Genomic DNA, 24508 nt, shown 5'->3' on the forward strand with positions numbered 1-24508 from the left:
CCAATCTCATTGAGGGTCATCCTCTCTTGCACTGTCCCTCTACCCTTCCAAGCATGATGTCCCTCTCCAAGGACTGGTCCCTCCTGGCAACATGCCAAAAGTATGTGAGATGGAGCTTCAAAATCCTCACCTCCAAAGATCAGCTTGGTTTCATCTTCTCCAGGACAGATCTGTTTGTTCTCTTACCAGTCCATGGTATGTTGAATACTCTTCTCCAGCACCACAACTCAAAGACATTGATTCTTCCTCTATAATAGGATTGTTAATGAGGTACCCTGCCACTACTGTCTACAGTTTGAAGGTCTGATGTGTTTTTAATTATTTCAAGCTACTTTTAGAGAGGCTGAATGCATTCTTTGCCATTATCTCTCATTAAAAAATAGAATATTCTCTATTGTGCAAATGGCACATTTTTAATGTTACAGATAATGTTATGTCCTAATAAACAACTAACCTAATTAATTTATTCCTTCCAGGAAATAAAAATCACAAAACTGTTCTAGACTTAGTCATTTAAAAAAAAAATTTTTCCTCTTTATCTTGCTGGCCTTGTGATTCAGCACTATGCATCAAGTCCATTTATGCTTCTGAGTTACTAATTTGTAGCCAGTTTCTCTTTGGCGGGTATGTCATATTGCTGCAAAATGGAAAACTTAGTGAGTTTGTTTTGGCTTATTTGTGACTCAGTGAGCTTATTTATGACTGGACGATACCGAGGGATTGTTTTGGTTTTGTGGTTGTGATTAGTGGAAGACAGCTTGGAAGCCTTTCTTTCCAGCCCTTTGTTCTATGTATTCTGCTCTTAACCAGCAAACATATTTTGAATGCTCGGAGCTGCAATCTCAAAGGCATATGGTTCAAGTCCACTAGTTACTCCATCAGAGAAGGATAAGCAGTCTCCTCCAGTGTGATTTACTGCCTCTGCAAACCTGTTGGAGGGTCATACAACTGCAACTAGGAATAAAATAAACTTATGGGAACAGCATTGATATTACTGGAGCCTATAAATAAAAACTAACCACTGTTAACCTGCTTACTTTTAAATATGGCAAGTGTTAAGAGTAACAATCTTCCCGGAAACATTGTTTCCTAAGACTGAAACGTCTTTGGTGAATACAATTTGTGTCAGTATTTATTGGTTTAAGCCCTACTGGTTTCCGTCTCTCAATTTTATTCATTTATTTTTAACTTGAGGGTTTGGCGATTACCCAGCGTTCTCCTGCGGAGCAGCTGATGGATTCCAATCACTAAAAGAGTTGGCAGTGCAATTTTTTAGCAGGCCACAACTTCCCATATCCTGCATAACGTAACGAAAATTTTACTTTCAATAATGGGCCCGGATCTACATTCTGTATCACATTTCGCATTTTACTTGGTCATTGCCGGAGAAGAAAAGTTTCTAAAATTTAAAGATTTATTCCTTGTGCTGGCGTTAGCGTAGAGGTGAGGGGCTGCTTAACTCTAGAAAAGTGGACCAGCTTGAGCTCTGATGTTGGAGGCAGGGAGGCCGACTCGCCTTTCACTGCAGCTGGAGGGCTCAAGCTGCAGCCTCCAGCCAGGTCCTCGTCCCTCGTGGTTCCAGAGTTGATTCGCAACCTGGAATTAGCGCATCTCCTCATCAGGAGATCAAGCCCGGAGGTTGTTTTTACCCTGCACCTTCTGCACGCCCGCTGTCCCTCGAGCCCCTCCGTGCCGAGGGCGGGGCTCCGTGGCGCCGCGAGCCTCCATTGGCCGACAGGACACCTGAGTGACGGGCGCGCGGGCGGGGCCGTGCAGCTTGTTTGTTGGTTCCGTCCCGCCCCCGCTGCCTGAGACACCGCAGCTGCAATCCGGTCGTCAGCGCTTGCAGCCTCTAGGCGTCCACAGTCCTCCCTGCACCGACATGCGCCTGGCCACCGCTGCGAACGAAGCATACGCGGCTTCGCTAGCTGTCTCGGAGCTGCTGAGCTGCAAACAGTGCAGCGGGGGTCGCGGCCAGGACGAGGTACCGGGCGGGTTGGCCGGGCGGGCGAAGTGGGTGTACTGTGCCACACGAAGGTCGAGTCTCCTCAGACTCGCACCCGGGCAGCGTCGGGGAAGCTCCCGGGTGAGGGCGCCCGGGAACAGCCGTCCGACCGGCCGCGCGGGTCCCTCTGAGGCGCTGCCCGCCGCGGGTAGGAGAGGTTTTCAGCCGGGAGTCGGCCGGGTGGTAAATGCTGAGGCTGGAGAAATGGAAGCCTCCAAAATGTAAATAACGTTGTCTTTTGTGCAAGTCCCTGCAAGTCAGCGACCAAACAAAGCTCCACTCGGAAGGCAGAGCAGCCTGTGGATTTTTTTTTTTCACTCCCTGAACGTCTTGTCAAAACAGATGATTCAGCCGCCTCCAGCCCCTTTACCTCCTACTTAAAGAAAAGGAAAAGGAATACATTTGAGTCAGTAAAGAGATGATGTTGCCTAAAATATCTTCAGTGAGCTCTATGACGTTATGTGCGGCGTTTAATCTTGTTTATGAAACCATCCATCCCTTTTGTGTCTGAAGCTGTTTATTTGTAACATTTTCGCTCTTCCCCTAAGAAGTTGCAAATAGGGCGGTGAAGTTCCGTGTCCTATATACTTGGGGCATGTTGCTAGGAGAGGCACTTCCTTGAAAAGGGCCTTCATATTTGGAAAGGGACCCTCGATGAGATGGGGTGACACAGTGGCGGAGATGAGGATGGCACGTCGCACAGGGCTCTAGTCTGTTCTCCATAGGGTCTTGACAGCACCGAACAACAACACCTTAACCCTAGTGGCGCACTGGTTAAGATATTAGCTGCTAAGGAAAAGGTCAGTGGTTCGATCCTCCCACCCAGCCACCTGGTGGGACAAAGCAGTGTCAGTGGCCTTTTACCAAGATGACAGCCTTCGAAGTCCTGGGGACAGTTCTCTCTCCTGCAGGGCCGCTTTGAGTCAGAAATGACTTGATGGCAGTGGTTGGGCTTTTAATTTTGTTTGGTGGTTTTTTGTGGGTTGGTTTTTGTGTTTTGTGTTTTGTTTTTTTTTACCATGATCTTAGCTAAACATTGAACCTTTAAAAGATTTTGATTCAAAAGCTGACAAAGAAGAAAGTAAAGGATAAAAATGTGGGTTGAAATCAGAATGCTGCTGTATTGCTTTAGTCCAAGAAATCCAAATTTGGCGTTTATATCTATGCAGCTTTGCCTAATTAAAATTACTCCGTTTTAATAATTTTGCTTTTTTTGGCAAGTAGACCCTACCTTATGATTGCATCACATATATTCATAAACACTCAAACGAAAAACTCTTTTTCTTACAGGTTGTAGAATACCAATTATTTTTTATTAATTTTTATGTTCATCGATGCATAAAATACTCCTTATTTACAGATAATATAGGAACCTAAAACGTGTCTTAAAATGTTGCTTTTAAAACTCTTCCAAAGAGGGAATACAGAATGAAAGTGAACATTTGCCGTTTCTGTTTGCAGGCCATAACAAATCTTTTCTATTTTGGGTAGAACTGAGTCCCAATCATTGTGCCTGAATAAAGCCGTTCTTTCTTTCTTATGGTGCTTGTGTGCCGAATCCTAAACAGTTCTTACCTAGATCCAGAATTTCTAAATACAGCAACACCAGCTGGAAGAATGCAGCATTTTAACTTGCACATTGATTACAGTGCCTGTGGGATTGTGTTCAGGAAACAAGGAGGAGCGTCATATAATTGTGTTTCGTTTTTAATAAATCCAGCACGTGGGAAGAATATTAGAAAGCAGTGTTTTATAGAACTGTTCACTTTACAAAGAGCAAGCTTCCATATTATTTTAAAAAAATGAAAAATGGGGGGAAATAAAATAGTTTGGAAGAATAAAATTACTAAACAAAGTATTTTGTTATTATGCTGTTACATCAAGCTTTGGAACTTATCCATAGCTGACCCTCCTGCAGGTTTTTAAGAAGCAATAAATTGCACAGGAGGAGACCACTCCTCTTTCTCTCCTGTACCTTTGTGTTGGTGACACCACTCTTACCACTAAGCCAACAGAGCTCCCTTAACAAAATATAGGGTACACATATGACCTAAATTTAAGTCAGCCTTACACGTTTAGTACTCTGAAGTGAATTTTTATTTTTTTTAAAATAGTCCATAGATGACAAAAATAATGGAAAAGGAGTATCTGGACTTTGCATATTTCTGAAGTTCCTAATAGTGTTTCAGAAAAAAATTATTTTGTAATTTTAATAAAATCTATTATCCATGTTCTGATTACTTGTGAAAATAGTCAGGCTTGGGCTTTTTGTTTCTTTTTTCCTTATGTACCAAGAATAGTGAGAAAAAAAAATTTATTCAAATGACTGGATTATTTTCTTTTTCAGCTGTTTACAAATGAGTAAACAGTAAATCAATGAGTGCCTTCACTTTGCATTTCGAGTAATAAATCCATCTTTAACAAATGTGAACTATCTGATTAGAACAGTGCTTTCAGGACACACACACACACTCACACTAAGTCATGTAGTGATACACATATAATTTTTCTGTGGTACTGTCAGCATTCACTAAGAATGTTCTTTCTCTGAAAAGTTGCATGTATGTGTTAATATTAAGGGAGAAACATCTTACAGCTCTGTTATGGTGGAGTGTGTTGCTGTATCTCTCAAAGATTCAGGTTAGTATTGTTGAGGGGAGAGGACAGGTAGTTCTCATGCTGGTTTTTCCTGCCACACCTTCACAGAGCCCTTGTGAAGTTTGTCTTGTGATTAGCATCTACATCCACTACTCAACAAAGCCATTTATTGTATCCATTCTGCTTCCTGCAATCTAGATTAGTGAAGATTTTGTTCAGAGTCTATAATTCAGTTTCTTGCAGGTATAGATGAAGGGATAATTGAAATAATTTAGTAATAAGTCATGAAATGCATTTAATTTGGTTTATGCTCTTTAAAGATCTGCAGTGCCTTTTTGTTTAGCACCTTCACAGAACAAGGATAGTAACTAATTTGTCATGTGGCTAGGACAAGAAGTGTTTCAAAAATTGAAATGGAAACTTCTGGAGGCCAAATATGTTATCATATAATTCAGTGGTAAGTCAAGAGATCTCCAAGGTATCAGGAAGTCTTAAAGAGGCATTTGCGAGAGTAACAACTGAAGGCACCAACTCTGGAACAAGGATTGTTGGATTTGACTACAGCTCCACCACGTCAGAATACTCAAAATTATTGCCAATCAGTACCAACTTGTCGTTGAGCCTCTCTCAGGTGTTGGAGGTTCTATGGCCTAAGAGGAAGTGGCTCATCTTTGACCCCCTGAGCTGCTAGGTGGAGTCAGACCTCCAGAGAGGCACGACCTTTGGGCGAGCAGCACATCATCTTAGCTCTGTGCCACCAGAACTCCCTTCTACCACTTAGTGGTTACGACTGATTCTGGGCTACACTGTGGGTTTCATCTATTATCTGTGTTAACTGGGAACGATGATAATACTTACTCATAATTTGATGTAAGGATCCTTCTAGAACCCTAACTTCTTTTTTTGTGTGTGAAGATTGTAGAATGTCAAACAGTTTTTCTAGACTTCATCATCATCATCGATGCATGCTACCTGATTATGGATAATACAGTTTAAAGCACTGAAGCTGTAAATACTATTATTTTTTTATTATTAGATATTGCTGCTGCTACTACTACTGCTTTTGATAATCCAAATTACCTTTTTATAGGTTTATTTATTGTCAGCTCTTGTTGTTGTTTTTGTTGTTGTTGTTGAGTACTGTTGAGTTGGAACTGGCCTACAGCTGACCCTCAGTTGTGCTTTCAGAGACAGTTAATCACCAGAACAGATGGCCCACCTTTCTGTGGAGCTGCTAGTGGCCTTGAACCGCATGCTTTTGGGGATTCAGTGCAGCTTCTTGCCATTGGGCCACCAGTGCTCCCTCCTGGTCTACTACTTGTGAGAAAATACATAACCAAGTTTGTTGGACTTCATACCTATGCTGTTTCTTGTTGGTATATGCTGTTGAGTCAGAACCCACTCGTAGCAAACCCTCTGGTGGGTTTTCAGAAGCTCATTCTGCAGTAGGTTTTCAGAGGCGCTAAATTACATTGGAGGAAATTGTCCATCTTTCTTCCATGGAGTGGCTGGTGAATTTGAACAACCTGCCTTTGGGTTGAGTGTACTTTTGGATTGACTAGACTTCTAGAGCTTCTTTGTGTAAGGCTTTAGTCTGTTAGGAAGGATTTGCCTGTATAGAAGTGATTTGTAAAATTATCTTTAATTTATAATGTTATGAGGAAGTTAGTGCTAATCATAATCATCATCTACGTTATAATATAGATTAGCACCTTTGACTCACAAGTTAAGTCAGTAATTGTCAACAAATACTTAACTGCAGGGTCGTGGTTTTGGATAAAACATTCTGACTCTGCTCTTTACTTTTTTCTCCACTTCTCTATTAATGGGGGGAGGGTTAATATTATTCCATTTTTTATACCTCTTTGGTTTATTTGCCAAGATGAATCTTTATTAAGCCAATGAGAACAAGTGCCATTATTGGCTTTCAAGTACTGGTCATTTGTATACTTTTTCTAGAGTTTAGTGCTCTAATTTTTGTGTGCAGTAAGAGGTTGCATGGAGTTAATGATAAATTGGGATGCAATCTCAACTCACCAAGGGTACCCAAAATCAACCTGCTGTCTTCAACTGTGCCTAAGATTCATTAGCAGAGATCATGTTAAGTTCTTGTGTTCCCCTCACTTACCCAGTTTATTAGCTAAGAGAGAGAGAGTTGGGTACATCTTTTGAGACTAAGTTCACATAATTTTAGAAAAGCAGTATTACCAGTGTATAAATCTTAATGAGTCTTTTCAGTTTTGAAAAGAATTGATGAAAAAAAATCTATCCCCCTCAACACAACCAACTTTTTTCTTTTACTTCCTCCCCGCCCCCATTTCCCTTTCTGCTTTTATAGAATGGCACAAATGTCTCACAACTTCTCAAGCTTAGTAGGAAATTACCCTGCTAATCCAGATCCATTTTACCTAGGAATTTTTTTTTTTTTCAGTGGAAGTCTTAAAAATCAAAGACTCATTCCTAGTCCTCGCTCTCCTTTTCTCTTCTTTTGCCCCCAGCTATTTCACTAGATTGGTGCCTCATCAATGAATGTGATCTTAACACTAATTAGGCTAATGGGTCTCCATGCCCACGACTGTTGTCTTTTTTAAGCATCCTATTTTTTCCCACTCTAAAAAAATATATTTCTAAAGGAACTAGGAAAGAAGTGTTTAACCGTGGTAGGCTCAAGAAAGAGGAGGCCACAGTACCATGAGAGCCACTAACTATGGCAATAGGGATCAGGTTACTGAAACTGGAGAATTACATTGGATCCTTGGAAGGACCCTTGCCAGACACTTAGGAAAGTATTTCTTTCTGAAACATTGATAATCACTTTCGTGGAATTGTAAAACTCTTGAAATGATAATTTGGTATGTAAATTATGTGTTTGGTACAGAATCAAAATCAAAATAAATTTAAGCCTCTGTTTCTAGGCCCATGTTCTATATTAGTCTGTCCTTACATAAAGAAAAATACCACTTATGTTCTGCTAATATAGAATAAAATCATAGATAAGGAATTGCTGGGTTTCTCGCCTTGCAAAGAGTAGCATAATACACACATGCCACACACCTTTTTTCCCCTCCTTCTCTTCCAGTAATAAATCTTAAAGGAGCCCTGGTCACATGGTGGTCAAGCACTCTGCTGCTAATTGGAAGGCTGGCATTTTAAACCTTCCATATGCTGAGGGGAACATATGAGGTCGTCAGCTTCTGTAAAGATTAGAGCCTTAGAAACCCTGTGTGCCAGTTCTGGTTTGTCCTTTAAGGTTGCTGCTTTAAGTTGGAAATAACAGAGGCAAATTTGGGTTTTGCTATTGTATCTTTTGAACTAACCCAGATAGAACTGCTTCATTCTTTTTAAGATCTACATGCTGTTCTGTGCTAACCTTTATTGAAACATTCTTTTATTGATGAGCATTTAGGTTCTTTTCAATCATACTCTGCTACAAAAAATATTGCCCTGTTTATTTTATCACATAAGAGGCAAATGTTGTATGAGTTGAGGTGTAGAAAGAATCTTTGACTCAGAGTGTATGCTTTTTAAAATTTATTATCAATGTTGCAAAGTATTCTCCCTTGAGGTTGTTGACGTTTATACTCCTTGTTTCCATATTTGCTTTCCTTGTCTTAAGTCATCTGTTAGGTACAAATGGTACCTCAGTAGTTAACTTGTGGTTTTATTGAGGAACGAGCATCTTTTAACCCACTTCTGTTTCTTTTTCATTAAGATGGCTTTTGGTCACTTTCCCCCCAGGTGCTTGGAGTTTTTCTCATTCATTTGTAGGAATCTATTAAAGAAATTTACCTTTTTGACATGAGTTGCAAATATAGTTCCCAACTTTGTTTGCTTTTTACTTTGTTATATGTATATTTTTTCCCTTGTGAAATTCATCATCAGTCAGTTTTATATTTTATGACTTCTGAATGCTGTGACATTTTTAGGCTTTTTCAACTTTAATGAATATTTCTTCCTCATACTAAAATGGGTTTTTGTTTGTTTACAAATAAAATCTATTGTAGAGTAAAATAGGACTTAGCCAAATAGAAAAAGTACATTTGGAGTCTTATCTAATCATTTGTTGGATGAATCTCTCTCTCTTCTATTTGAAATGCCATCTTTTTATATTTCAAAGTCTCAGGTATATGCTCTTTATCTCTGGTGACCTACTGGTAAGAAGCTATGCTGCAATCCCAAAGGCATGTGGTTCAAATCACCAGTTTCCCTGCAAGAGAAGGATTGGCAATCTCTTCTGCAATTACCTGCCTCTGCAAACCCCTTCAGGGTCAGCTATGAGAGTTGATGTTCCAGCTTGATAGCACACAACAACAGTTATAAAATGGACAATAAACCCTTGTAATGAGTATTTCCCCAAAATAGATCTTTAAATAATTTTTAAAGTAATGAAAAGGATGTCTTTTTCATTTTTATTATGATTTTAACCAAAGTTTACAGAAAAGTTGCATTTTCATTTATTCATTGTTGCACATTTTCTTCTCTACCCCACCCCCCACGAGTTGACTTTAAAAAAAATCATTCATTGTTACATAATTTCCTCCCTCTCCGCCTCCTCCCCAACCTCCCTGTTCACTTTGCTATACAACTCTTATTCTGGACTGTCATCATACAAATAATGCCTAATCATATATTCCTTTTAAACAGTTCTTTTCTTTCTTTGTACCAGTGCAGTATTCATTATGTATCCCTTTTTTTCTTAGTTTTCCTCCAACCTCCATGTTAGTCCTGAAAAATGATAAATGTCTTGATCCTGACATTTTGTTTGAAAGAATAGATAATTGGACCAGGAATTCTTTTTAAGAGGCTAATATAGAGTTAACATTTTGTATAAATGTGTACATTTGTGCCATAATCATGTTATATTGAATCTCAGTAATATGCTTTCTTATGTCATTTATTATAAATTAAGACAAATGCATGTTGTTATGTGCTATTGAGTAGGCTATGACTCATTGTGATCCCATGGACAATAGCCATTCCAGATAATTATATTCCCTCATTAGTGAAAAGTAGAGTTGTTATAAAGTTATTTCTTTCAATTTAAGTGTGGAAGATCTAAGTGAGAAAGCCCTAACCTTTGATGCAAGATTGTTTGAATTGCATACTTCTGTATTATATGTGTTCTGGTTATGCTGTACCTCTCTGTCATTTCAAATTCATCATTCAAGGGAGAAAAATGGACAGTCTCCTTACATGCCTTCTATAGCTTAAGAAACCTACTGCAGGGTTGCCTAGAAGTTAGTTCCTTGTTACTATCTACCATCAAGTTGTAACTGATCCTCCAGTGGGTTTTCAGAGGCAATAAATGACACAAGAGGAGATTCTGCTTCTCTCTCCCACTGGGCAGCTGGTGGATTCAAGCCTACCTTCAGGTAGGCAGTGCAGCTCCTTACCATTATGCCACCAAAGCTCACTTGATGCCATTGAGTTGAGTTTTTAAGTATGATAAATACAATAAATATATTTTGAATCTGAATCTTGATTTCTCCTAGTAAAGATTCTCTTCAATTTTGTTTTGCCTGCTTGATTTTTTAAATTTATTCTGCTGCTCAAAAGATTTTTACTTCGTCTGATTTCTTGAGTTACTGCCAAATGTCCTTCTCTGTCTGTCCACTCCTCCCCCCTTTTTCCTTTTTTCCATGTAAAAGGAAAGCATCTGGTTTATATCATGATAAACCTTTGGAATAGTGGGAAAGGATGGAAATATTATATGTAATTATATAAGCAGCAAGGGTTAAACTCTGGTTGTGTAAACTTTTTTTTTTCTTAAGGAAGCTAGTTTGATAGAGTATGGAGTTCGAACAAAAAGAGGTTGCAATATTTTAGTTTTATTTGTGAAAACACAATATAAAGGAGTAAGGGTAAAGAAGACCCTACTATTAGATTGTCAGTTATTATTAACCATTACTGCACTGTCACATGAGGTGTTTAAGATTCCAGATACTATGTCAGAAGGCAAAACCCCATTAATTCCACAATTTATTTAACTTCCCTCACTTCTCTGTATAAACAAGGTTGATGGCTTCCTGTAAATAAAACCTTAATGTAAGGCAAACTTAACAAAATTACTTCTCTGAAATGGTTTTACTCAACCTCCTACCACATGTCTTGCAGTACTTTCTCTTGTGGGTTTAAAGAACAACTTCCTTAATATGTCTTCTCTTTGTATGAGGTACTACTATTTGGTGTATAAATAAAATGGATTTCTTAGATTTAAGATATCAAAGTGTAGGTTGCCGGTTTTTTGTTTTTGTTTTTTTCATTTCCTAACAAGATGCACAGGAATTAATATTTTGGTTGCTTGGGTCTTTTATTTACACACACACACATTGGTCTTATTTTCTATCACCAACAATCCACAGGGTTGGCTGCTATGTGCTGAACTTTCTGTTCTAGACTTTCTGCCAAGTACTTTATGCAAAATCCTGATTTTACTGAAAGAGGTTTTATGGTTTTTAGTCAGTCATATTATAAACTGTTGTCAGCTAAGTGATGCAAACAGAAGAGTTGTTCTGTATATATACAGCCATGAAAAAAAAAACCCTCAAAACAAGGCTTTCTATGTTTAACTAGGTGTTTTTCACTCCAATTTCTTTAGTCTCAGTTAATGTTGTTTACTACTGGAGGCCTGAGATGGTGTAATTTTCTTTTCTAGGAACTTGGAATTAGAATTCCTCGACCACTGGGGCACGGACCAAGCAGATTCATCCCAGAAAAGGAGGTATGCTATTTGTGAAAGTACATAGTGAACTGTCTGCTTTTAAGGAAATGCTTTCATTACCCACATCTTGGCATGTGAACACTGTTGGTCAACATGTTTTACTCAGAGTTGTTCAGTTAATCTTCAGGCTTTGGCAGTGAATTTTGGACTAGAAAGCTGACATTGTCATTTTGATTTCTCATATTTCAAGATACTTTCTAACACCTATATTTAATCAAAGGTAACCCAGACTTTTTTTTACTAATAATAAGCCATCTGCTCCTATTATCAGTGTCATGTAGGTGCATCCATAAAGGCTTTGATTAAAACAGTTCATTTTGGTCCACCCCCTGATAAGAATGTGCATGTCTGTTTAAAGGTGATGCAAGAATCACCTGGGGATCTTGTTAAAATAAGTTCTGATTGAGTATTTCTGAGGTAGAAATGCAAATTCTCAGCAGGCGGTAGAACAAGAGAGAACCAGTTCAAAGTCTTGGTTATTTACTCCTGTCTTCAGGCTAGCATCAGTGCTAGAGTGACTCTTTAATTCTAAATATATAAAAGCCTTTATGCCTTGTTTTTACAAGGCTTGCTTGCTGGTGGCCTAGTGAACAAGGAATTGCACTGTCAGTGCAGAAGTGGACAGTTTGCATCTACCAGCTGCTGTATCAAAGAACGACGGACAGTCCCCTCCCATGTGATTTATGGTTTCTAAAAATCCCCTGGAGGGTCAGTTACAGGTTGGTTCTGACCTGATGATATACAACATCTGTGTGGACTGTTTTTCTCTTTTACCATTTGAGTTTAAATTTGGCTTCAGAGAGAAGAGTTACAGTTCCATAAATTTAATGTGCTTGCCAATGACACTTAGAATACATATTGTTTTTAACATCGATTTACAGTTTTGGTAACTCTGGTTTTTCTCCTTTCCACATAGATTCTCCAAGTGGGGAGTGAAGACGCACAGATGCATGCTTTATTTGCCGATTCATTTACTGCTTTGGGTCGACTGGATAACATTACATTAGTGATGGTTTTTCACCCACAATATTTAGAAAGTTTCTTAAAAACTCAACACTATCTATTGCAAATGGATGGGCCATTACCTCTTCATTATCGGCACTACATTGGAATAATGGTTTGTAAAAATTCAGTGAAAAAATTTTTTTCCGTTTTTATTGATCTCTTCACAGCTACTTAATTACTTTAAACACGGGGACATACACTCACACTCCACAACTTTGTAATAAGATTCTTAATTAGCCATAAGGGAGCTCTGGTGATGGAATGGTAAGGTATCATGCTGCCAATGCAAAGGTATCCATTTCAAATCCACCAGCTGCTCCCTGCGAGAAAGATGGCTAGTCTATTCTCATGCAGTTTATTATCTCTGACAACCTGTGGGAAGGTCATTTCCAACTCAGTGGTGTACAACATCAGTGAATAAGTATAAGGGAACTCGGGTTGTGGCCCTTAAGAAGTTGCACTGCCAACCTAAAGGTGGCATGAATCCACCAGGTGCTCCATAGGAGAAAAGATGAGCAGTTGCCTCTCATGATTTACAGCCTCTGAAAACTTAATGGAGGGTCAGCTATGAGTCAGTTCTGACTAGACAGCACTGAATTTTATTTTTTGTGTGTAAATAGGTAAACCCTCAAGAGTAACAAAAACAAAGCACACACTCCAGTAATCTGTTTATATATTTGACATGTTGATAATCCTATTAAAATTATAATTAATGGTATATTATATTATGGCTGATCTTAATTGAAATTTATTCCTAATTGGGGATTCTGACAGTTTGTACATAGAATTTTAAAATGTGTGTGTGTGTGTGTGTGTATATATATATATACACACATACATATACATATATACCACCACAAATACACATATATGTATATTGGGTGGTTTATATGAAAATTTTTTTGTAATATAATTTTTAAGACATCAATAAAAACCTTAGCTATTGTACATATTCTAAAGAACAAAGTTTTGTAATAGTTCAGGATTTAGTTTTTATAATCCAAATAATCTTTGTTTCTTCTTAAGGCTGCAGCAAGACACCAGTGCTCCTACTTAGTGAACCTCCATGTAAATGATTTTCTTCATGTTGGTGGAGATCCCAAGTGGCTCAATGGCTTAGAGAATGCTCCTCAAAAGCTGCAAAATTTAGGAGAACTTAACAAAGTGTTAGCCCATAGACCTTGGCTTATTACCAAAGAACATATTGAGGTAAGTCATGAGTAATATTGCCCAGGTATCCTTATTTTTTAAATGACATTTCAAAACTGGTTCTATTTGATTTGGTTTTGGTTTTGATTTTTTTATTACTGGTTTATTACAAAATTTTGCTTTAGTTATTAGTAAAAGTAGAGTGACATTCTATATAAGTTTCAGAAATATGAGACTATAAATGCCTTAGTCTTTCTCTTTATAGCACATTCTAGAAATGGTCACATTACTGAATAATATTTAGAAGTTAAAATATCAGATATTGCATTATTAAAATATTTTATCAATTCAGAAAAAATTACACAGGATTATAAAGTAGATACTGAAGTAGAAGGGACACAGAATTTAATTCTAGGTATTACTTGGGTATAATTTTTAAAGTATAACTTTATGATTTAGGAATATTCCAAATCTTAAGTTGTCCAGAGACGGGCATTGGTGATGTGATCCAGTAGTAGAATTGTTGCCTTCCATGAAGATGGCCCAGATTCTCTTGGCCGGCACTGCACATTCACTGCCCATTTTTCAGGGGAAGTTTATGTGTTGCTACATTAGCTGAACAAGTTTTAGCAGAGTTGACAGATTATAAAGAAAGGCCTGAGTGTCTACTTCAGATAATCAGCGGTGGAACACAGAGTCAAGCAGAAGGTGAAGCAAAAAGTTGGCTTAGTTTTATATACATATCCTCCCAACAAAGACACGAGAAACCAAGTGAAACAGAAACAAATGATGGTCTTGGAACCCTGAGCATTAAACAAAAAGATGAAGAAACTGCATGAAAACAGGAAATAAGGATACATACGGAGTACAGGTTCACTTCCAGCAGCAGGATCAGCATAACTGTCTTGAGACAAAGCAAGCGGTATTCAGGTGAGAATCATAGGATAGAAACTTTAGATAATTCAAAAAGCACACAGCAATATGGGGAGACAAATTGAGAGTAAAACAAGGTGCCACGTGCACCTCTGCACAGCAAGCAGGAGTTCCTAGAACTGTCATGCAGTGTCATTTATCATATAACCAGATAGTTCAGTAAGCCAAATTGCACATGCACTGAAACGCCTTGATTTCCCCACCATTCACTGAAACACTAGTTGGTGTACACAGCCTGCACCGTCCATTTAGAAAACACTCCTTCACATTGATTATGGAGATGTCTTTCTCCGACCTTCAGAGAATGCACCTACCCGGGAGGACCTCACATTCCTACAAAATCAGTGGAGGAACCCTGACTACCTACCTGTACCTAGTATCAGGGTAGCCATCCTGTTGGAACCAATCCATAGCTGACCCTCCAGTAGGTTTTCAGAGACAGTTAATTGCACAGGAGGAGACTGCCCATCCCATGGAACAACTAGTGGATTTGAACCACCTGCCTTTGGGTTGGCAGCGCACCTCCTTACTACATACACTTCCTGCCTCAGAGGCAGCAGATAATAACTAATTGCATGAAGACACAGGATGAAATAGCATTAACAAATGAGCAAAATAAAAGGGCAGTAAATCCTCCAGAGGAAGGGATGGTAATAGAACTATGTGGTAGGGATTTCAGAAGACTTAAAATACAGGATCCTCAAGGAATAGTGAAAAAAAAAAAGTCCTAGGTGAATTCAGGAAACAATGGAAAGAAAAACAGGCAGTTGGGAATCATAAAAGGTCACTAAAAATCAAAGCATTAAAATAAAATACCATAATAGATGTTACAATGCAAGGACACAAAAGTACAGTTGAATAGAAAGGAAAGAGTCCTCAAAATAGAAGACAAATCCTTAATAATAATGTGTTTAAGGAGCAATCAGACAAAAAAATGAAGAAAGCTTGAGAATTACCAATCAAAACGTTGTTGTTGCTGTTATGTGCCGTCGAGTTGCTTGTGACTCATAGTGACCCTATGTACAACAGCCCTAAACTCCGCTCTGCCCTGTGCCATTCGCACTGTCTCCGACACTCCCATCCCAATTATCCCAGTCACTGAATCAATCCACCTCATAGAGGGCCTTCCTCTCCTGCGGCATCCCTCCACCCTCCCAAGCATGATGTCCCTCTCTAAGGACCAGTCTCTCCTCACAACATGTCCAAAGTATGTTAGACAAAGCCTCAGAATCCTTGCCTCCAAGGAGCCATGCGGTTTAACCCTTTCCAGGACAAATCTGTTTGTTTTCCTAGCAGTCCATGGTATTCTCAATACTCTTCTCCAGCACCACAGCTCAAAGGCATCCATTCTCCTTATATCCTCCTTGGTCATTGTCCAACTCTCTGATGCATAACAAGTGATTGCGAAGACCATGGCCTGTATCAGACGCACCTTAGTCTCCAGAGAGACACCATTGCTCTTCAGCACTTTGGAGAGGTCCCTAACAGCAGACTTTCCCATGGCAATGTGCCTTTTAATTTCCTGGCTGCTGGTGCCAAGACTGTTGACTATGGAGCCAAGCAAACTAAAGCTGTGAACAATCTCAATCTCTTCACCATCCATCCTGATGCTGCCAATTGGTCCAGTGGTGAGAATCTTTGTCTTCTTGACATTGAGCCTCAATCCATATTGGAGGCTGCAGTCCTTGACAGTCTGCAGCAGGCGCTTCAGGTCCTCCTCAGTTTCAGCAAGCAGGGTTGTGTCATCTGCATAACGCAGGTTGTTGATAAATCGTCTACCAATCTTGACCCCACATTTCTCCTCATAGAGCCCAGCCTCCCAGATAATCTGTTCTGCATATAGGTTGAAAAGGTATGGAGATAGGATGCATCCCTGGAGTACGCTCTTCCCAATTTTGAACCATGCAGTGTTCCCTTGCTCTGTTCTGACGACTGCCTCCTGGTCCAAGTATAAGTTTCGCATTAGAACGATCAAGTGTTCTGGGATTCCCATTCTTCTCAGAGTCAGCCGTAGTTTGTTATGATCTACACAGTCAAATGCCTTTGCATAGTCAATGAAACACAGATAGACATTCCTCTGGTATTCCCTGCTTTCAGCCAAGATCCATCTAACATCAGCTACAGTATCTCTAGTACCACGACCCCTTCTAAACCCAGACTGGACTTCTGGTAGTTCTCTGTTGATGTGCTGTTCCAGTCGTTTTTGGATAATGTTCAGTAAAATCTTGCTTGCATGTGAAATCAGTGAGATTGTTCTGCAGTTTCCACATTCTGTTGGGTCACCTTTCTTTGGGATAGCAACAAATATCAGTCTCTTCCAGTCAGTTGGCCAAGTGGTTGTTCTCCAGATTTCTTGGCACAACTTGGTGAGCATGTCCAGGGCAGCATCTATTAACTGAAATATGTCAATTGGTATACCTTCTATTCCTGGAGCCTTATTTTTTGCCATGTCCTTCAAAGCAGCCTGAACTTCTTCTTTCATCACCACATTACCAGATAAATATAAATGGATTTATAAATCCATATTAACTTTGCAAGCTATATTAGAACAAATACTTCAGGCAGAATGAATGACAGACATTAGCCCAAGATCAGGACAGAGCAGTGGCATCAAGATAACAATCCAGCTAAAAAACTCTTAAGGATGCTAAAATGGAGCCAGAGTTGTCAATTTATAAATAACACCAACTTCAAAACATAAAGGAGGAATATGGAATGTGATTATAGAATTTCATATGGAAAGGAAATGAAAATTATATCAAAATAGACTAGATTGCTTTAAACCTAGGAAGATAAAGATATATTTTAGAGTTACCATAAAGAAAACTGATAAATCTACTCACCAAAATAAAAGATTTAGTAAACACAAAATCAGTAGTAATGAAGGATACAAGAAGAAAATCTATAAGCAAAAAACTCAGCATAATTAGATTATTTACCTTTATCTTGTTGTGGTGCTCAAATATTTTATAAATTCTAGATATAAGTAAGTTCCTTATTTGACATGTCATTCCCAAATACTTTTTCACAGTCTGTGGCCTGTTGGAGAAGTTTTTAGATGTGTATAGGGATTTGATTCTTAGAAGGTTCCATTCATCTATTTTATCTTCTCCTGGTTGTAGATTTTTCAGGATACTTGGAAGACTGTTTATGTTGTAGATTAGGACTACTAGAGTTCTTCCAAGCTTTTCTTTAATGAACTTTATAGTCCTTGGTTTTATTGAAAAATAGGCACAGGATATGAACAAACACTTCACCAAAGAAGACTTTCAGATGGCTAACAAGCATATGAAGAAATGTTCAAAATCCCTAGCTCTAAGAGAGATGCAAATCAAAACAACTATGAGATATCATCTCACCCCAGTCAGAATAGCAAAATTTAACAGAACAGCAAGCAACAAATGCTGGCGAGGTTGTGGAGAAACTGGAACCCTTATTCACTGTTGGTGGGAATATAAAATGGCCCAACCACTGTGGAAGCAGTATGGCACTTTCTCAAAAAGTTGCAAATAGAGATACTATTTGAACCAGCAATTCCATTACTGGGAATATATCCCAAGGAGACCATAACTGACATCCAAGCAGATATATACACACCCATGTTTATAGTGGCTTTGCTCACAATAGCAAGGAGTTGGAAACAACCCAGGTGCCCATCAACAAACGAATGGATAGAGAAGCTGTGGTATATTCACACAATGGAGTACTAAGCTGCATTGAAAGACAAGGAACTCATGCAATATTATTCAAAATGGGTGACCCTGGAGGACATCATGCTGAGTGAGGTATCTCAGTCGCAAAAGGACAAATAACTGCGTGGTGCCACTGCTGTAAAATGGGACTGATATCAGGGTTGGTGTAAGACTGAGAAAAACTGGATAGATTGTGTATACTGCACTAAAACAGATGAGGGAGAGAATAATTTAAAAGCGATGTATGATAGGGTATTATGGTTTTTACAAGAGTCCACAATTAAGGTTGCACAGTGGAATGTACTTGGGGCGGTGGGAGGGGTGCGGGAGGATTGTGTACCAGGGAGGGAATTTTTCTTTTACTTTTCAAAGAGAGGAGTGAACTGGGCGGGGATGCTGGGCAGGGAGAGAAATGCAGCAATGAATTAATGGAAATCCAAAATCTCTGGAAATGTTCATTAAAATTATTAAAATTTAAAAAATTACAAAAAAAATAGAAAAAGAGAAAAAAAAACTCAGCACAGAAAATTAAGTAGGACAGAGCACACAAAGTTTAACAGATACCTGCAGTAAACTTACATTTATCTGCCATCATAGTGAGTAGAAATCTTTTACAGATACCAGTCAAGAGACAATGGCTGAATTGCACAGGAGGAAATTGCCCATCCTCCTGTTTAAGAGGTTTAAAAAACCATAATATGTGCTGTAAGTCAGTTAAAAATCAAAGAGGAAAACAAATAGCCACCAACTAGTTACCAAAAGAGAATAATAATCTGATTTAAAATTTCAAAAACCATACATTTGTTATAATAAACTACCACCACTGAAAAGAGAATCAGTTTTATAGTAGTGGGAATGTTTTAACATGCCATTTTTAATTATAGGGCAATTGAATAGAAAATCAGAGAAACAGATTATCTAAATAAATAAGTTCTATCTTAGATATAGAGAACATACCACCCAACAGTGTCACAGTAAAAATGTTTTCTAACACATGTGGACCATTCTTCAGAATATTTTAGTGCACAGCACAAGTCTTAGTAAATTAAAGAACACTGGCAAAATGCACATCATCTTCTCCAGTCTTAATACTGCAAAATCAGTAACAGAAACCTTACTTTAAAACTACTGGATAATAGAAACAATTAATAAATAAACATTTAAAAGTCTTAGAATCAAGTGAGAATGAAAACCAAACCGTGCTCAGAGAATTTATAGCAGGAAATACATTATGAAAGAAGTAGCCAATTTGGTCATGGTGTGTATGACAGCTATCAGGAACAAGAGGGGCATTGCAAAGTGGATTAAGGGAGGGATAAGAGGAGGAGAAGGGAAGAAAATGTATGACAATGAATGAAAACCCAGCATCTCTGGAAACCTTCCTTAAAATCACAAGTAAAAAATAATTTTTTTCATTAAAAAACAGTAGCCAAATTGATAACCCTACAACTTGAATAATTAGAAAAAGGGGAGCAAAAGTTTTTTAAAAATACCAAAGAGAAAAACAGTAAATACCAGTGTGTAAAGCAGATAAACAATAGAATCAACAAGACTAGAATTTGGGTTTTTGAGAGGATCCGACCCAGATAGCTTCATTGGAGATTCTACCAAACATTCAGAGAAGAATTGATACCACTTCTACTCAGACTATCCTAGAGCATAGAGAAATAAGTAACAGTATCTAATTGATTATAGACATATGCATCCCTTAGCTACCAAAGACACCACTTTAAAAATACATATGTGTATATGTATCACGATCAAGTTGAAAAAAACAATCTGCATATTTTGCCTCATAAGTAAAAACAAAAAGTCCTGGTGCCTGAATAGTAAGGAGTTGTGCTGCCAATGCAAAGACACATGGTTCAGTTCCACTAACTGCTCCAAACAAGACACGAGCAGTCTCCTCCCCTGAGATTCACAGCCTCTGAAAAATCTCTGGAGGGTCAGCTATGAGTTGGTTCTGACTCAGTGGCATAGAACAATAAGTAAAATTTTTAAAATTGCATCATCTCAATCACTATAATAAAGGCATTTGCTAGGAACACTCAGCAAATAGAAATAGTAGGAAAAAATCCTTGACATGCTCAAGAACACACACGCAAATCTAACGGCTAACATTTCTCTCAGGGGGGAAGTTCTGAAACATTCCTATTGAGAATGGAATGAGACAAGGATGCTCGGATGCTCTTTGTTTAATCTTATTTTGGATGTCCTAGCTAAAGCAGAAAGGCAAGACAGGGAGCTGAAGGTTAACCACATTGGAACGAAGTAGTACCATTCTTACTCCCAGATTGCATGATGGCACCATCAAGTCACTTCCCACTGAGTGACCCGCCATCAGGTTTCTGAGGCTGTAAATCACAATGAGAGGAGACTACCCATCTTTCTCCCATAGAGCTGCTGGTGGATTCAAACTTTCTGAGTCTTTGAATTAGCAGCACATCTCCGTAAGGACTATCCATGAGACTTCTCTCCCATGAACTTATACATAAATAATCCTAGAGACTCCCAAAAAACATTCTTGAAGCCAGCAGAAAGATTCTGTACAGAGTGAGGATATGTCTAGATTAACACAAAAATCAGTTTCGTTTCTCTACAGTAACAAAAGAGGATTCTGAAAAGGAAATCAAGTCACCAGGACTGTTTACACTACCTTCCAGAAGGATTAAATACCCAGGAATAACTCTATATCAGGGACGTAAAAGAATTAAACAAGGAAAGTAATAAAACACGGCTGAAAAAAAAGTGAAAAGAGATCTACATAAATGGAAAAACATTTCATGCTTACAGATTGGAAGATTTGATTATGTTGGTACTGCTAAAAGTGGTCTATTGGAATAATCTTGATTCAAATTTCAGCAGTTTCATGAATGAAATGGAAAAACTTATCTCCAACTTTATTTGAAAGAGAATGAGGCCCCAGATAGCAGATGCTATATTAAAGAAAAAGTAGGAGGCCTCACACTTTCATATCTTCAAAATTACTAGATAGCAAGGGTATTCAGAATATCTAGTGACAGTATACCAACCAGTGGAACAGAAGTGAAAACCAAAAAAGTATTTATATGGTAAATTAAAAAGTATATTAATAAATCTATAGAAAGGCTATTCTAAACAGATTTCAAAGAGCATCTTGAGAAGATAAACCAAAATATAATGAAATAAGCAAAGAGATGGAGTTAGAAAATAAAAATGGAAGACCTCAGAATTTCTCAAACTGTAAAACAAATTCAAGCCTTCAGTTGTGGGCAAAATCTTGAATCATCCAAATAGCATCAAAAGAAGATCGAAGGAATAAACAATCACTATGCCAAAAAGAATTAGTTCACTAAACAATTTCAAGAAGTAGCATATGAACCATATGGTAATGAAGTAACCAGTGGTAATGAAGAATGAAGTTTAAGCTGCACTTAAGGCACTGGAGAAAAATAAGGCACTAGGAATAGATGGAATATCAGTTGACAAGTTTCATCTAACAGATGCAGCTCTGGATGTGCTAACCGCTCTGTGCTAGGAAATATGGAGGACTTCTGCCTCGCCGACTGACTGAGATCCACATTTGTTCCCCATTCCCGAGAAAGGTGACCCAACAGAATGTGAACATTTTAGAACAATATCATTAATATCAAATGCAGGCAGAATGTTGCTGAAGAGCATCCAAAAATGGCTAGAACGGTACATTGACAGGGAACTGTTAGAAGTACAGGTGGAGTTTAGAAGAGGCTGTGGCACCAGGGATATCATTGTGGATGTCAGGTGGATCTTGGCTGAAAGCAGAGAATTTCAGAAAAATGTCTGTGTTTTCTTAGACTATGCAAAGGCTTTTTTTTGACTCTGGATCATAACAAACTGGCTAACATTGAGAAGAATGGGAATCTCGGAACACTTAATTATGTTCGTGAGACCAAGAAGCTGTTGTCTGAATGGAAAAAGGGAAGGGAACTCTGCAGGGTTTAAATGTGTGTCAGATTATTATCCCTTCTCTGTATCTTTTCAATCAATATGCTGAGCAAATAATTTGGAAGCTGGACTCTGAATGCAAGGAGCAGGAAGGAAGCTAGATCAACAGAAACAGAATGGACATGAGAATGCTTACCTACTGGAAAATTACAACCAATGTGATGGAACATGGCCATAAGTCACTGTATAAACTTTCACCTAAAAATAATGAAAAATGAAGAAAAAAAATTGAGAATGTTGACACTGTGTAATAAATGTAGGGGAAATAAAGCATCATAATGATTTGGTCCACAACTAATCTTGGGGTTGACACAGGATGGAGCAGTGTTGTCTTTTGCATGAGATCATCAAGAGTTGAAGGCCTAATTAACAACAGCACACTTGTTCATACTGCTAATTCCTTGAGAAGGAGGCCCAATAATAATAATAAAAAAATTGAAAACTAAACAAACACATTTCACGTAGTAGCTTGTAATTTAAACATTTGTTGTATTTAGTTTGCCATTTTAGAATAAGAATTGTAGTACCAGTCATAACCTAGATGCTTCTAAGTAGCATTTACTTAAAACTACTTTTAATAAGGCATGAGGAGCTGCCTTATGTGCTTTCCTGAATATAGTTTTTAGTAAGATGATTGTAAAGGGAAAGTTAATCTTTCAAATGCAAAGGTTAATGGCTAGAAAAGCCAGGGGTTGGTCTGTGGTATCAGGGGTTCATTGTTGACAATGCCTTTCCTAGCCATTGAGTCTAACTTTACCCCATGGATGTGTGGGGACAAGTGAATGGGATGTGTTGGTGTATTCACAAGGTGACTAGCTATTCTTGCCACTAAATTGAATGGATTCAGCAGCAAAAATTGAGAATCTCACCATCAGTAAAGAAGCAGCAAATACAGAGTGCTCAGCCTTGGGGCCAGAGATTCCTGCACTGCTCAGACCAGGGTCTACAGAAGCAGCGAACCAGAGACCTGACATGAAACAGAGCTGATATTGAGACTGCCACTCCACAGAACCAGAGTCAGGAGACTTCACCCAAGGTTGTTGATGGACTCAAGGGGACACACCATAATTGGCAGGACTAAGATCTTTGTGGAGTTCTAGTGGCCTAGTGGTAAGGAGCTGCCCTGCCAACTGGAAGGCAAGCAGTCTCCTCCCGTGTGATTTATTGCCTCAGAAAACCTGGTGGAGGTTCAGCTAGGGTCAGTTCTGACTCAAAGGTACATAACAACAAGAGCTTTGTAACACTGGCCTAAAGACTCAAGGCTGAAGGCTGAGATGCCTGCAAGCTCGTTTCGGAGGCTTTCCGGATTGAGAGTTGTATCCTGCTGCTTCCTAATAAACACCCCTGCTTTTAAGTAAAATGTATTCGTTGCATCTTAAATCCCTATTTCAGAAAATCAAAACAATGAATTTATCATTATACATTTTGTTAAACTCTGTTTATGAATGGACATAATTATCATATTCTGGGTTCCACATGGCTCAAATTATACTTTTACACTAGGCTTTGTATAGTGAATAATCCTGTTATCACTAGATTAAGTACTAAAATAAACTATGTATTTTAACTACCCACCTGTATAAAATTATGTTCTTCTTATTTTTTTTTTAACTCCCTAAGGGACTTTTGAAGGCTGAAGAGCACAGCTGGTCACTTGCAGAACTGGTCCATGCAGTAGTTCTACTCACGCACTATCATTCTCTTGCCTCATTCACCTTTGGCTGTGGAATTAGTCCAGAAATCCATTGCGATGGTGGCCACACATTCAGACCTCCTTCTGTTAGTAACTACTGCATCTGTGACATTACAAATGGCAATCATAACACAGATGAAATGCAAGTCAACTCAGCAGGAAATGTTTCAGTAAGTTTCTATCCAAAGTCCCAGGTTCATTAATAATCACAGTAATTGCAGTTGTTTATTCATTTGAAAATCTTCATTTTAAAAATACCTTGGAAAAATCTACCCTGTTAAATGCATGAAAATATTAGGTCTATCTACCTATTCCTCAGCAAGTATTTTTTTACTATCAAAATTGCAAGCACTAGTTTAGGTGCACAAAAGAGTCCTGGTGGTGGTGTAGGCTAAGCATTGAATTGCTAGCGGGAAGGTTAACAGTTTGAACCCATATGCCCCTCTGCTGTCATAAGATGAGTTAGTGTGCTTCATTGAAGATTTTTAGCCTTAGAATCCTTTCATGGAACAATTCTTTTCTGCCCTGTAGGGGTACTGTAAAATGGAATCAACTTGCTGACAATGGGATAGTGTAATACTGAGAGACAATTATAAAACCTTCTGAGAGGTTAATTACACTCAAGTAATTTTAGGATTAAGAACCCCCAAAATACTCCATCAAGACCAGCTAGTATTTAATGGCTACTGCAGAGATGGAGAAAACTGAGACCTCTTCCCTCTTGAGTCATTGGTTGGTGTTTGACACTT

At 38.5% G+C, this 24508-nt stretch overlaps 1 protein-coding gene across 4 annotated transcripts in view; it reads left to right on the plus strand.

Moving 5' to 3' along the window:
• SESN1 (sestrin 1) overlaps window positions 1-24508 on the plus strand; it is a 176166-nt gene that overhangs the window by 138669 nt on the left and 12989 nt on the right. The window contains exons 1-5 of one of the 4 annotated variants that reach the window (XM_006881162.1): window positions 1802-1984; window positions 11259-11324; window positions 12241-12441; window positions 13356-13538; window positions 23687-23929. In XM_006881162.1, the coding sequence (XP_006881224.1) occupies window positions 1883-1984; window positions 11259-11324; window positions 12241-12441; window positions 13356-13538; window positions 23687-23929 (795 nt within the window). In that variant the 5' untranslated portion in view covers window positions 1802-1882. Of the gene's footprint in view, window positions 1-1801; window positions 1985-11258; window positions 11325-12240; window positions 12442-13355; window positions 13539-23686; window positions 23930-24508 lie in introns of those variants that run through there. The other 3 variants (XM_006881161.1, XM_006881164.1, XM_006881163.1) reach the window with 3 other exon arrangements.

Source organism: Elephantulus edwardii, unplaced genomic scaffold, assembly GCF_000299155.1.
Source record: "Elephantulus edwardii isolate Elephantulus edwardi_28Jun2011 unplaced genomic scaffold, EleEdw1.0 scaffold00013, whole genome shotgun sequence".
NCBI classification, from domain to species: Eukaryota; Metazoa; Chordata; class Mammalia; order Macroscelidea; family Macroscelididae; genus Elephantulus; species Elephantulus edwardii.